Here is a 14285-nt window from a genome sequence, read left to right on the forward strand (position 1 = left end):
AGGGGTGGTGCAGGGTGTGGAGATGTGATGAGAGCCTGGGTGTTGTTTAAAGGCAGAGCAGACAGGAGGAAGTCAAATAGACAGAAAGGGGGTGGAAGGATGGGGCTCCAGGCCCCCGCTACCCCAGCCCCAGTCTTCCCTGGGGAGCCTCATGTTTGCACCCCCCATCCCCACCCCATCCCGCCATGCTCACAGCGCATCCAGGTCATGATCCAGCCCAGCGAAGACATTGTCCGTCCAGAGAATGGTCCAGAGCAGCCTCAGGCCAGCGGCTCAGCCAGCAAAGAGGCCTACATCTAGGGTTGTGGGGTCGCTCGCAGACCCAACACTCTCGCCCCCCAGTCTGGCTGAACATGACCGCTTGATGTCTGAAGATACCGTCTATCTCAACCTACCTCGAGTGGCGAATCCAGACCATGCAAAGAGAGAGGGGAGGTGGGGGCACGGTCAGACCCATTGGTGGGCCCAACCCCGGGCCCAAGTATCCGGTGGTTTCTGGCACCCCGTGGACTGATAACCTTTTTCACCTGGGCCCCGTAAGCATTAAGCAGTCTGAGTTCGTAACTGCTGTGGTAGATCGATTTTTGTTCCACCGGCGAGTGTGATGCGATGAGGTCCCACGCTCCCAGTTTTTAGTCGTATCTCTGACTGTTCTTTTACTGCCGAAAACCCATGACTGTTATCTTGGACTTCGCAGGAGTTCGGTCCCATGGGAATGCTGCTTTGTACACATGAAAAGGGCATTTCGTACAATGGAAAGTTTCAGGGAGAGCTCACTCTTAAGTAGCAGGGAGCCAGCGTAGCTCTTACTTTTCGTTTTTTGGTTTTCTCCTTCCCAAGGCAGCTTGACAAAATGACCTTCCCAAAGACCTCAGTCTTTATTCCCAGATTTGCTTCTCGAATAATCCCCGGAGCTTCATTTTCCCCCCTGCCCTCCGAAAGAATGAGCGAGCACTGTGCAGCTAAGCTTTCCTGCAGTCTTCTCCCCAGTCCATCCAACTGGCACCAGCCCAAGAGCCATCAGTCATTGCAGATGCACGTGTCTTGCAGGTTGGAAAACTGCCACAAACACAACTGCTTTTTTATTTTTTAATCTCAGTTCTAGGGGCTTAAGATCCTGCTGGGAAAGCTCCCTTATCAGGAGCTCCAGTGTATCTTAAACTGCCCAGTTCTCCAGAGCACAAAATAGTTGCAAGAGGAAATCAAGTTGAAGAGTCTGTCCGAACGTCAGGAAGGATGTGTCATCTTTTGGTTTCCTTCTTCAACTCTCTCTCCCACTGTCACCCCCATTCAAAGCTGCTTCCTCTGTACTTTCCCTGAAATTCCTCAGCAGGAACAGTCTCACTGCCACGAATATCAACCCAGTCCACTAACTGAGGAGCTAGTGTTTATCCAGAGACTACCCCCCCACCCACCCCAACCCCCAAGGGCTTCCGAGATCTAAACTGTTTCGTTGGGGAATGCTATTTGTTCCTTTCTGGAATTGAGCTCTGCGGTGGTGGCGGCCAATCGAGTGAAGTCAGTTTGTTGCAGGCCCAGGTAACTCGGCATTTCTCGTCTGCCAGAAAGATGGGTTCCCAGGTAGCAACGTGTATGTCCTGCCCAGTGGCTCCTTAGCTAGTTAGCGCACAAACTGTGTTTTATGACTAATCCTTAATAACTATGGTGAATAACTGTGACTGTGGGTTTTTTAATCTCTTGTCATTCTCATCTGAAAGCGACCAGCATACCAGTTCTTGCAATAAGATATCACCCTCAGAATATTAAGCACATTATTGTAGAGAAAAATAAAATAAAAATGAACTATGTATACACATATATAAATGCAAACACATGCACATTTAATCTCACGTGTGGTGTATAGGGTCTCATTCGATATTGTGTAGGACATCTAGAACCTCTTCCTGCGGTCATCTGTAAAATACTCTCATTGCTAAGGCACCCCATGTGTCTGCCAAGGTCAAAATGCAGATGTCTTGTTAAATCATGGGATTTAGAATGAAAGGAACCCTTCATTGTGTCTCTTGGATCCCACCCCCACCCCTAACCTGGGGTGAATTCCTTTAGAATAAAGGACAGGAAGACTTCCAACTTTCTCTTTGTTCTCCAGTGTGAAACTGAGACCAAGTTGTTCTAAGATAAATGCAGTGTATTTAATGTTTGTAAGCAATTCTAAGAGATGTTTGGCAAGGAATCCCCTAACTGATTTCGACCCAAACCTACCTTATATAGCACAATATTAGGTGTCGTACAATTACTGTGAGAACTGTGATATGTGTAACTTTTTTAGTACTTGCCCTGGGGAGAAAAAAAAGATATTGTATTATCATATATGCTTTCTTTTGCAATAAGGATTTATTCTCAGAACATCAAGTAAATCTATCTCTATATTAAAAATATATGTAATATATACATATTCAAGCTATATACAGAGCCTGTTTTAAAAATAAAAAAGTACAGTATTATTTAGTAAAATGATCTGTTCTATGGACCAAATGTAAAATATTTATAAATGAAGATGCATTTTAAATGTCTATAAATGGTGTGATCACTACAGCACGGGCGTAATGTAAGTTTCTAAGACTTTAGAGGAAAAATAATAAAGATTCTATGATATACAACATAAGACCTTCAGTTCTTTTGGGTTGGTGCAAAATAGCCTCTTTGATCAGCACAAGAACACGTACACATGAAACTGTTTTTCCCAACAGGAAGAGAGGGATTTGGGTTCACAGATCTAGTGACCTAGAGCTGGACTTCACAAAATTCTTGGAATGGATCGATAAACAAGTACTCAGAGCTACATAAGAGAGGTGAAATTTGCCATTTGCTTTCACCATGCTAAGAAATCTTAATGGGGACAGCTACATAAAGATCTAAAAGCATAGGATAATAGGAGCATGTTCAGTTAATGACAATGCCCATTCATTCATTCATTCTTAAAATGTTTCTTTTTTTAACATCTTATTTAGAAAAATGTGGACTCCACAGAGAAGTTGTTAGAATAGTTCAGTGGACATCCACAGACACTTCGCTGGGATTCACCCGGGTTCATTTGTCAACAGAGCGTTGCATTTGTTCTAACTTCTTGTCTGTCAAGGTTCAGTCTAGGAAGCAGACCACTAATGAGTATTATGGAATAAGTGATTCTTTGTAGGAAAAAGACTTTATGCAATTGGGAGGGAAGTTGGGAAGTAAGGGCTCGACAGGGGGAGTTGGGGGGTCACCGCAGTCACAGATCAGCCCTCCTGAAACACTGGCACTGGTTGATAGGCCCCAGCTTGCAGGGGACCTGGGAGACCAAGCACATCCAGCCTCCTCACCTGTACCCCAAGGGGAGCTGGGGTGAGAGCCCGCTCCGTGGAGTGTGGCACGGGCAGGCGGTCGCACAGGGCCCGTGCTTAGAAGTGCCCCATGTTGGGTTTAACACTCTGCTGTCGCCATCTTGGGTCCTTGGTTACTGTAACCTTGAACTCGGGTTTTGCAAGCGCAGGCTGACTGGACCATGGAGCATGCGCGTGGACGGTGGGGGCGGGGCTGCCGTCTGCGTGTCCGTTTCCGTTCTCACCGCCCGGTTGCCACTCAGCGTTCATGACGCCGTCTGAGCATGGGATTCCAGGGCACCCACAATGCATGGAGTTGAGGAGACTCCTCAAAGATAAATTGAGGTATTTAAATTTTTTTTGGTTATTTGGGCAACAAACAATTCGCGAATTGGGGGGTTGCCGAATGGAAAGTGGTAGAGAGCTCTTCTGAGGGCGTGGAAGGAGGAGCTTATATGGGGCAAACATGGAAGCAGGTGAGGAAGTGTTCTGACAGGCTGACGTTAACTTTCCAGTTTACATGGGGGGGGGTCTTCCAGAGTGGGAGCAGATATACATTGATTAGCTTGGTATGCGTGTCCATTCTGATAAGCTGTCTCTATTGGACCAAAACTGGTTTATCACCAGGTGTTACTTATCTGCAATTCTGTGGGGTGCGTTCTAGCCTTCCATTTTCTCAGCCCCTGCGGGTCAATTGTGGGGTTTGGGGTGGGTTTTTTTGTTTTTGTTTTTTGGTTTTCTGGAAAATCCTTTCTCTAAAAGAGGTTATCCTAGCAAACTCAATGCAGTTCATTTTATTTTACTAAAAGAAAGCACAAGGAAAGTGTGTTATACCTAAAACTGAGTACATAAGGGGCACAGAGATGGGCACCTCCTGACTTCCCTTTGAAGCCACACTCTCCATTTGAACCAGAACTTGCTTCCGCCACAGAAAGAAGGCAGTGGCAGTCTAAGAAACAACCAAGGAGCCCCACTGTGTCCTTTCTTACTCAAGTTGCTTCCCATTACTGGCCGACCACTTATGATGAAAATGATGACATAGAAGGAAAGGGAAAGATGGAGCAACCCATGACTCCTTTTCCTTTTGGTCATTCCTTACTCTTCAGTAAGCTGAAGGTAGGAAGTGTTGGTAGAATGTGTGCATATTAAGAAGTGAAATGAAAACAACTGGGTTAGTTTTGTGTAGGTTTCCACCATTCTGGTAAAAAAGGAAATGCGTATGCATGTATGAGCTATGAAATTCAAAGTGTGTATTCTAACATGAGTTAAATGCTCGTGTTTGTATTTGCATGATATAAAGTTAAGAGTGAAATATATGCTAATAATTTAAGTGTTTGATTTTCCTTTACTTAGAATGACCTTAAATAGCAAATAAAGCACCATGCCCAGTCAAGAGAAAGACCGTGGAGGGAAGGAAAATCTTTATATTTCAATTCCTCTAAGGGCACTTTTTTTCCTACTTTTCTGAAATTGCATTTTCCTTTTGCACTGGGCCCTGCAAACTATATAGCCTGTCCTGGGAAAAGTCTAGAGAAGTCTGTTGCCTCTGCATAGCTGCCACCTCTGAGGTCTGGAGGATGACCTGGAGCAAATGATGGTCAGGAGAGAGCAGTACAAGCCAGGACATCCATATCTCTCTGAGTGCAAGTCTCTCCCTGCCTATGACCCTGATGACTGTCAGAGAGCAATGGTGCCTGCCTCACTTCTGCCTTCCAAATCTTGAGCAAATGTCCCTGTTGGTCAACTGTAACCCAGAACCATACAAAGAAGGGGATTTGGGGAAATGTAGTTTTAACTAAATTGACAGTACACTACAAACCTTTCTCACACACACACACATGCACACATTATTATTATTACCATTGCTGTTATTATTTTGATAAACCATTTGAAAGTAAGTTGCTGACATTTAGACTCTGCTCCTCTTAAAACTTTAGGATGACTGCTGAGAGTGAGGGCTTTCCCTTACATAACCACAATGCCTTTATCAGGTTCAGGAAATTTCCCACTGTTACAATACAATACTATATATACAGTACTTTAATCTCTAGTCCATATCCAATTTCTGTTATAGCAATTTTTGTCTGACCCTGGGTCCAACCCAGAATCACATGTTGCATTTAGTGGTCATGTGTCTCAGCAAATATTTTTGAACACCTACAGCCTCTCAGACTCGCATGAGATTGATTTGGAAGCATGGCCCTCTCTTCCCCATCCCCTCATCACTTCTCACATTTCTGAATGAAAAGTGAGGGAAGGCTTCTCTCTCTACCGCTCTCTGCTCTACTGTGAAAAAACAGCCAGGGTTTTGCTATGAGCACCACAAAGGGTTAAATTAAAGAAGCCATCTCCAGGATGGGGGTACCAGCTGCTTCTCACCCACCTCTATCTTACGCTTCTTCCTTCTCTCCTCTCCTTGGCTGGCTGCACTCCTTCCTGACTCTTCTTTCCCCAAAGCATAAGGGCTTCAAATTCAAATTCAAACTTAAAAGGAAATCTGAAATGGGAACTTCAACTTTCATAAAAGGCCACAGTGATTTCCTTTATGGTCGCTTCCCTCCCTTCCCAGACACTAAGGAGCTTTCTCCAGCCCTCTCCCCAGCTTCACTTCTCTGCTTTGCAGAGGAAAGATGAAAATGGGTTTGAGAGCTCAGGATTGGGAGGAATTTTAAAGATCTTTTGGTTCTATTTGAAACTTGAATTCTTTCTAGAGAAGTGTTTCTCCAACTGTAAAATGTGTACCAGTCCCCTGAGGATCCTGTTAAAAGGCAGATTCTGATTCAGTAGGTCTGGGGTGGGGCCTGATATTCGGCATTTCTAACTAAGCTCTTGGGTATTGCAGATGGTCCTTCTCAAATCATACTTTGCAAAGCAAGAATCCAAAGAAAAGCTCTTCTTAGATACTCTCAGGAAGTTTTCCACTTCCGTAGGCAACTGACAGAAACTCACTCAAACTGTCTTAGGCATTAAAGAGAGATTGTTGACACCCCAAATTCCAGAGGTTCTGGCTTCAGGTACAGTTAGATCCAGGTGCTCAAAGGACAGGATCAGGAATCAGTCTCAGAATCCACCTCTCAGTTCTGCTTTTCTCTGCCATGGCTTCACCCTTGGTCTAGCTCTACCTTTAACGTTAAAAGCCTATCTTTAGGCTTACTTCCTACCAGATTGGCAACCACATGAGCAAGTGAACACATTGTCCCCAGTACTTATGTCACAATTCTGAGACTGGGTCTGATTGGGCCAACCTACATGACATGCCAGTCTTCTGACTGATAGATTTGGTCAAGAGAATGTAATATACTGATTGACCAGATCTGGGGATCAGTTGTACCCAAGCACATAGACTGAGAATCACAGACATGTGGGTCTCCAAAGAGAAATTGGGGGATAGATGCTAGGCAGGTAAAATCAACAAAAGGCCCACCTTAGCAAACCACTGTGTCTCCAAATAACCCTTTGAATATCCTTCCTTCCTTGACATAGATCTTCCAATGATCGCACTCATTTGTTCAATTTCTAGCACAAGGCTCTTGTGCTTTGGACCAATCAAAAGACGGAGAAGAACTGGGCTTGTCAGGGAGTGGGTTGAGATGGGCCAGGGTAGGGCTACAGTCAGGAACGCTGCCTCCAATCAGTCCAGACACCCCTCTAGACTCGACTAAACTATGGCCACACACTTATCTCCCTACCTCCAATCTTGCCCCCTCTAACCCATTCTGCAACAGCAGCCAGAGTGCTCTTCTGAAAATATAAATGAGAGCCTGCCATTTCCCTGCCTAAAACTCTACAGTGGCTTTTCCCGTGACATCTAGAAAAAAGTTCCATCTCCCTACTTGTTCCGGTTTGCTAATGCAGCTGTTTTGCAAAACACCAGAAATGGATTGGCTTTTATAAAGGGGATTTATCGGGTTACAAAGTTACAGTCTGAAGGCAACAAAGTGTCCAAGGTAAGGGGGTACCTTCACAGAAGAATGGCCATTGGCGTCTGGAAAACCTCTGTTAGCGCGGAAGACACATGGCTGGCGTGCGTCCGCTTGCTCCAAGGTGGCATTTCAAAGTGGCGTTCTCCAAAATGTTGCTCTTGGGGTGTTTTGTCCTCTCTTAGCTGCAGCTCCTCTTTCAAAATGTCGCTCTCAGTTGCTCTGACCCTTCTGGCTGTGAATTCCTTTATATGACTCCAGTGATCCAATTAACACCCACCCTGAATAGGCAGGGTAACACCTCCATGGAAATTATCCAATCAGACTTTTCACTCAGAGTTGATTGGGTCGTATCACCATGGAAACACTCAATCAAAGGATTCAATCTAATCAACACTAATACATCTGCCCCCACAAGATTGCATCAAAGAATATGGCTTTTAGCGGGACATAATATATCCAAACTAGCACACTACTCTAGCCCACAATGCTCTCTATGACCTGACCACTGTTGAAGCTTCTGACCTTGACACATACCATTCATTCCCTCATTCACAGCACTCCATCATCTCGGTCACGTCTCTCTGACCATGGAACCCTCCGCCCTTGTTCCTGTCACAGAAACTTGGCACCCACTGTTCCCTCTGCTTGGAATGTTATTCTGGGGGCTTTGGGGATGACTTGCTAGAGAAGGATCCAGTAATCCGGGAGCCAACGATGACTTACCCACAGGAGTGTTGGTCAAACTGTGGCCCCACCTCTGCCCAGAGATGAACGATGGAGGAGTTGGTCAGAGAGGCAGGAGGGGGTGGGATAGGTAAACGTCCAGGGTCTGGGAACCCAGAGGCATGGGCAGAAAAGCGCCTTTATTTCTGCATCAGGGAGGCCAGGAACACATCCCGCTTCGGGGCCTTTGCACAGCTGTCCCCCCCACCCTGGTCTTCTCTTCTAGAGATCCTCAAGTTGAGCTCTAGAACTTCATTCAGGTCTCTGCTCAAACGTCACCTCCTCACGGAGACTTCCCCTGATCACCCCAGCTAGATTAACACTTTCCCCTATCTTCCTCTCCTTTATTAATTATTTGTAATTAATAAATTATAAATTTAATAATGTATTGTCTTTCTCCCCACCCCACTCCCAACTATAAAGGAAGTTCTAGGAGACTGGAAGTTTTTCTAGTTCACTGTTGTGTCCTGAATGCCTAGAAGAGTGCCTGGTCCATAGTAGGAGCTCAATAAATACTTGTTGAGTGAGTGAATGAATGAATGAGTGAATGAATGAACAGGGAATGACAGTGTAACAGCAGTTAAGGACACTGGCTTTGGGCCCAGACAGACCGAGGTGTGTGTTGTGTCTTGATGTGGCACTGAACACACTCCTTTAATCTCTTTGTGCCTCAGTTTCCCTATAAAATTGGTTTTATGTTGAAATGAGTTAAAACAAGGAAAACACATAGCACAGTGCTTGTTCCAAAAAGCCTGTGAAAAATAATAGGTGTTTCTATATAGCAAAGGTTCCCACAGTGCTCCCTTGGAAGGGCCGATTTGACCAGGGTCCACTCCCCATCCACAGCCCCATGTTTCGAAGGATTTTGTCTACCAAACTGTTGCATAATAATTAAACCGTTCCCCACACCCCTTTCATTTATCAGAAGTAGCAGCTAGTTAGAGCTCCTGATTAGCATGAGGTAATCAGGGTGACAGCACTGAGCCAGTAACATTCCAGGCAAAAGCAAAGAAATGTGGTGTTTGGGGTACCCAGTGTTTGTTCCCTGACGGTGAGTAATTACATGATTTCTGCTATGGAAAAAGGGACCATTGGAATCTCCAGGTCCCGGGCCTCAGGTGGGATCTGTAGCTCCATCAGCTCGCAAAATGTTTGGCTGCAGACTTGAAACAGGTTTGTATTTCTCCTTTTTAAAATCAAAACTGTGCAGATTGCCTGGAGGAGTGAATATCTTCCAGGCTGGGTTGCCACTACCTTTGATCAAGTTAAAAAAGATCACAAAAATGGCTCATGGTCTTGACATGCAAATTTTGCACACATCCATATTTATTTCCTCTTAGAAGTGGCATTGCTGGATCAAAGGGTCACTTGTACCTAGTGCTAAATTTTCCTCCAAGGATGGAATGATAATTTCCCCCACACTCTTTCCAAAACCAGATGTTGTTATTAAAAAAAAATCTTTTGCAGTTTGAGAGCTAAAGATATCTTACTATTTCAACTCATATTTCTTTGAATTTTACTGATGATGGACTCTTTTTTTGACCTTTTGTATTTATTTTGTGCTTTGACAGTTCATGAGCATTTTGTTTGAGTATTTGTCTTATTGTTTGGAAGAGTTTTTTACATATGGAGGTTATTGACACTTTTGTTTCTATATATTGAAAACACTCATTCAATTTTTAGGCAACTAAATGACAGTATTGATAGTATATATCTTCTTCCAAAGAAGTCCTCTTCCCAGTTTCCAATTCCAGGTTTCTCTGACTTCAGCCCTTTTATAGTTTAACCCTCAGGCCAACCCTGAGAGATACAGATTATCCTAGTGTTAGTGTTCCAGCCATACCCCCTCGGACCCCTGTACCATTTTTTTGTACACACCAGCTCCCCACGGGCCTTCTCTCCGATATGCAGCACCTTCTGTGTGTGTCACAGACCCAGGTATTACTTTTATAATGGGAAAAACATAACAAACTGTATTTTTAAAAATCACAAAGCAACACGATTTGCCAATATGGAGGAGGACAGTTTACTGACAGCGACATCTCATTACTATGTGCATACAGTTAAGGATTGTGCATATTTTGCTTTTTGAGGAAAGTTTTCTTGTACACAAGATGCTAATGGGGACACGGGTGGGGAGACCAAGATGATGGAGAGCTCTAATAATATCATAACATTGTCTAAGGAGAAGTCAGGTGGCCCAGCAATGTTTTCACTGGATGCTGCACCTGATGTTTTCAAGAGAGTTTGTTGGTATTTTTTCTTGAGGTTCGTGCCAGTTTGGGTCCTCTGGGAAGCAAATGCTAAGTCAGAGTTAGAAGTGCAAGAGAGTTGTCATTTGCAAATGATAAGAGGTGGGGTGTGTGTGTGTGGAGAGAGCAGGAGTGGGCATGGAGACCTCTCCAGACACAGTGATGGTCTGAGCCCTGTGAAAGGAAAGGGGGAAGGAACAAGGGCTGAGAAGGAAGAGCCTCAGACTGTGGCACAGCTCTGGGGGCAGTCAGCCAGATTAGCACGAAGCTCCCGCACAAAGACTGCTCAATAGAGGGGCCCCACATTGGACAGCTGCCCAGACCCTAGCATCCCCATTGTGCTCAGTCCTTGACTGGGGGCTGCCAGGGGGAACATGGACTTGGCAGGTCCCAAGGGCCCTGTAGCTAAAGACACTTAGCTGACTGCACTCCTTGCAGCATATTCTTTCTTGAAGGGAGATCTGGCTGGCACAAGGTTCTAGCTCTCTGAATTAGAGGAGTGCAAAGACAAGTAAAGGACATACGTATTTACTCAATGCCTTCTATTTGCCCAGCACTTTCACATGGAGTATCATTTACTCCTCACCATAAACCTGAACAAAAGGTGAAGATTATTATTCTTATTTATAGATGAGCAACCTGAAGCTCAGAGAGGGAAAGCCACTTCTCCAAGGCCGCACAGCTTGTAAGTCATGAGGCTGTACTGAGCCCAGCCAGATCTTTCCACTACACCACAGCGGCCTCTGTGAGTGGAGACACGGTACAGGTTCAAGGCACAGGTCCAAGAACACATGGGTTAAGGGCAAAACAGGCAGATTTAAGGCCAGAAGGTGATTAGGAAACACCCAAGGCATGGATGTCAGGGGCTTCTGCCTTCTTTGTGGGGGAGCCTCAAGGGTTAGCCCCACCTATTCCACTAGCTCTTCTGGATTTAAGGGCCTGCACTGCCCTAGTCAGCCTTCAGGGGGCTCCAGAGAAGAGATGCACAAAGTTTACAAAAGACCATGACAGCACCAGCCTGCTGGCACAGAGCACAGAAGAAACTTAACTGCGTCTTCACCAGGAAGAAAGCTTTAAATCAGCAGCTCACATAACAGAGAAGATGCTGGATAAAGAGCAGATCCCCTGGCCCCACCCCAGACATTCCGTTGCAGGCAGTCTGGGCTGGGGCCCAGAAATTGCATTCCAGCCAGCACCCCAAGACTTTCTGATGTGGAAGGTCTGCTGAACACATCCCAAGAGGCACTTAAAATAACCCAGGAATCAAAACTGAGGGAAAGTCTTCAAAACAATTGGCCTGTATACTCTTGAAAAATGTCAAGTTCATAAAAGACAAAAAAAGATTGACAGATTGTTCACATTAAGGAGACATGACAACTGAATGTAACCCTTGGTCTTAAATTGGATCCTGGATCAGAACTTTTTTTCTTTTGCTGTAAAGAACTTGAGTGAGACAATTGGTGAAATTTGAATAAGGCATGTAAAAATTAAATAATAGTATTGTATCAAGGTTAATTTCCTGATTTTGATCAAAGCACTGTGGTTACATCAGACAATATCCTTGATTTTAGTAAATAAATGCTGCAGTATTTAGGAGTAAAGAAGTAATATCTGCAAATTACAGTCAACTGATTCAGAAAAAAATAACAATAGATACCTGTAATGTGTGTGTTTGCACATGTGCATGCATGCATGCAGAGAGAGAAAATGATAAAGCAGGCTAATATGAAAAAATAACATTTGGGGAATCTGGGTGAAGCGTATATAGGAACTCTTTCTACTAGTTTCACAACTTCTAAGTCTGAAGTATTTAAACATGTAATTTAACACTTAATTTAATTTGTATTTAACGTTTAATTTCATAATTTAAACATGCAGTTTTTCTGTTTGTTTTCATTTGGTGAACATGGAACAGGATAGTGGGGATGGGGCTTTCTTCTGCAGTGGTGAGGACGAAAGGGAGAAGGACATGTGGCTTTGGTTGGGACCAGAACTCCTTCCCACTCACATGTTCCCACCCTGTAATTTTCTCTCTTTTCTTGGCAAAATCCTCCTTCAGGTCTCAGCTGAGAAGCCACCTCCTCCTTAAAGCCCCCTTGGATTTCCACAGTCCCAGGCTGTTTTGGGGGTCCTCCTCTGAGTCCCTAGAGCTTCCTCTCACATCACTCTCTCACTGTGTTCTTGTCGCCCACACTGGCTATTATCAGGGGAAGAACTGTGTCTCATTTGTCTCTGTGTCCCCAGTCCTGGCGTGATGTTTGGCAATGTCTGTGCTCATAGGAGATCAGCTTTTGGTTTCCTATTCCTGACACCTGGCATTTTGTAAGCATTCAATACACACTAACTAAATAAACCTTGCCTAACTAACCTTTATCTCATTTACTACCCACAAAAACCCCATAAGGTGGGTCTGATTACCCCCATTTTATGATTGAAGAAATTGATGTTGGAGAAATGAAGCGACTTGCTTTAAAAAAACATTTATTACCAAATGAATGAATGAATGAATGAATGAATTGAGGCAGAAAGTGCAGAGTAGGAAGGGCCAAAGCTCTGTGTACTAGGGGATGGGAGGGGGATCCTAGGAGATAGATTCCAGTTCAACCTAAGGTAGCACTTTCCCACGATCAGGACTGTCCAGTGACACAACAAGCTGCCTTGGTAGTGGGTGAGCTTCCCATCCCTGGAGGTGTGCAAACAGTGGATGACAGGGCTGAAAGGAAGGATGGCTGCACACCTGGGAGGGGGCTGAGCCTGTGATTCTCCTGGCAGCAGATGTTTTTGTGTTGCTCCAGTGGGGAAAGGGACTTGGGACATTTACTATCTGAAGCCAAAGCATTTGCTTTGTTTCCTCAGGCTGCACCACAGGAGTAATATTTCCCCGATGCAATGTTGCCAAGTCCTGGCCCGTTAAAACATTAATTTTAAAATCTTAGAGTATTTTTAAGCTGAAGCTTTGCAACAAAACAGTGGCCTCATTAGACTTTATTTAAAGCGAGAATGCCGACCCCAAATCAGACTAATTGTGGTCATGTGGAGCCTACAGCTGGCCCCCTCGAGGGCTTGAGAGCCAACTGGGACATTTAGAAGGGCATCTCAGCCTCAGCCAGAACCCAGCTGCCAACCCCACCCCCAGGCAGATCTCCCACTGCACACTCTGGCCAGCCCATGAGGTAGTCCCTCACCTCCATCCATGCTATCACTGAGTCCTGGGAGTTCTCCCCCTAAAATAAATCTCTTCTCTCCATCCCCCTTATCTGGGCCACCCATGACCATGGTTCACCTGGCAGCTGCAGTGACCTCCTTATGGTCTCTTGACATCCACTCTGACCCCTCCAATCCATTGCCCACATGGCAGCCAGAGGACTCTAGGGGTAAGTCAGGACCTCAGACTTGCCTCAAACTGAAGAATAAAATCCAGACTCCTCTCCGCATCCTGCAAGGCCTCCTACCTCACCTCCTTCTACTCTCTTCAGCCACACCTAGCTGCAGCTGGTCCAGCTCTCCTGGCTGCTTCTCATCCCTGGCTTTGCTCTGGCTATGCCCTTTGCCAGGTGCACCATTTCCCACCCTCCCGTGTGCTTTGTGAACTCCTGCCCATACTTGAAGAACCCTCTGGGCATCCTCTCCTCCCAGGACCGTTCCCTGAACCAGGCTGTTTTAGTTTCCTGGCTGCTAAAACAAATACCATACAATGGTTTAGCTTAACAAGAGGAATTTATTTGGTTCATGCTTTCAGAGGCTAGAAGGCTTGCTTCTTCCTGGGGTTGATATCTCTGGCTGGCCAATAATCTTTGGAGTTCCTTGGCTTTTCTGTCACATGGTGATGCACGTGGTGGCATCTTCTCTTTTTCCTTCCAGGTTCTGTTGACTTCCAGCTTCTGGCTTCTCCCAGTGGCTTCTCTCTCTATGTGGCCTTCCCTATATGGCCTCTAGGAATAGGATTAAATCCCATCCTGGTTCACTTGGGCCACACCTTAAATGAAGTCACCTCACCAAAAGTCCTCTTTATGATGGGTTCACACGCACAGGAATGGATTAGATTAAGAACATGTTTTTCTGGG

At 45.1% G+C, this 14285-nt stretch overlaps 1 protein-coding gene across 3 annotated transcripts in view; it reads left to right on the forward strand.

Moving 5' to 3' along the window:
- Nucleotides 1-14285, forward strand: part of SLC6A1 (solute carrier family 6 member 1) — a 73369-nt gene that overhangs the window by 41648 nt on the left and 17436 nt on the right. Inside the window, exon 16 of one of the 3 annotated variants that reach the window (XM_037801984.1) lies at nt 196-2626. The exons of the other annotated variants lie outside the window; for them this stretch is intronic. Within the exon in view, the coding sequence (XP_037657912.1) occupies nt 196-300 (105 nt within the window). The 3' untranslated portion in view covers nt 301-2626. Of the gene's footprint in view, nt 1-195; nt 2627-14285 lie in introns of those variants that run through there. 3 annotated transcript variants of the gene reach the window in all.

Source organism: Choloepus didactylus, chromosome 1, assembly GCF_015220235.1.
Source record: "Choloepus didactylus isolate mChoDid1 chromosome 1, mChoDid1.pri, whole genome shotgun sequence".
Lineage (NCBI taxonomy): Eukaryota > Metazoa > Chordata > Mammalia > Pilosa > Megalonychidae > Choloepus > Choloepus didactylus.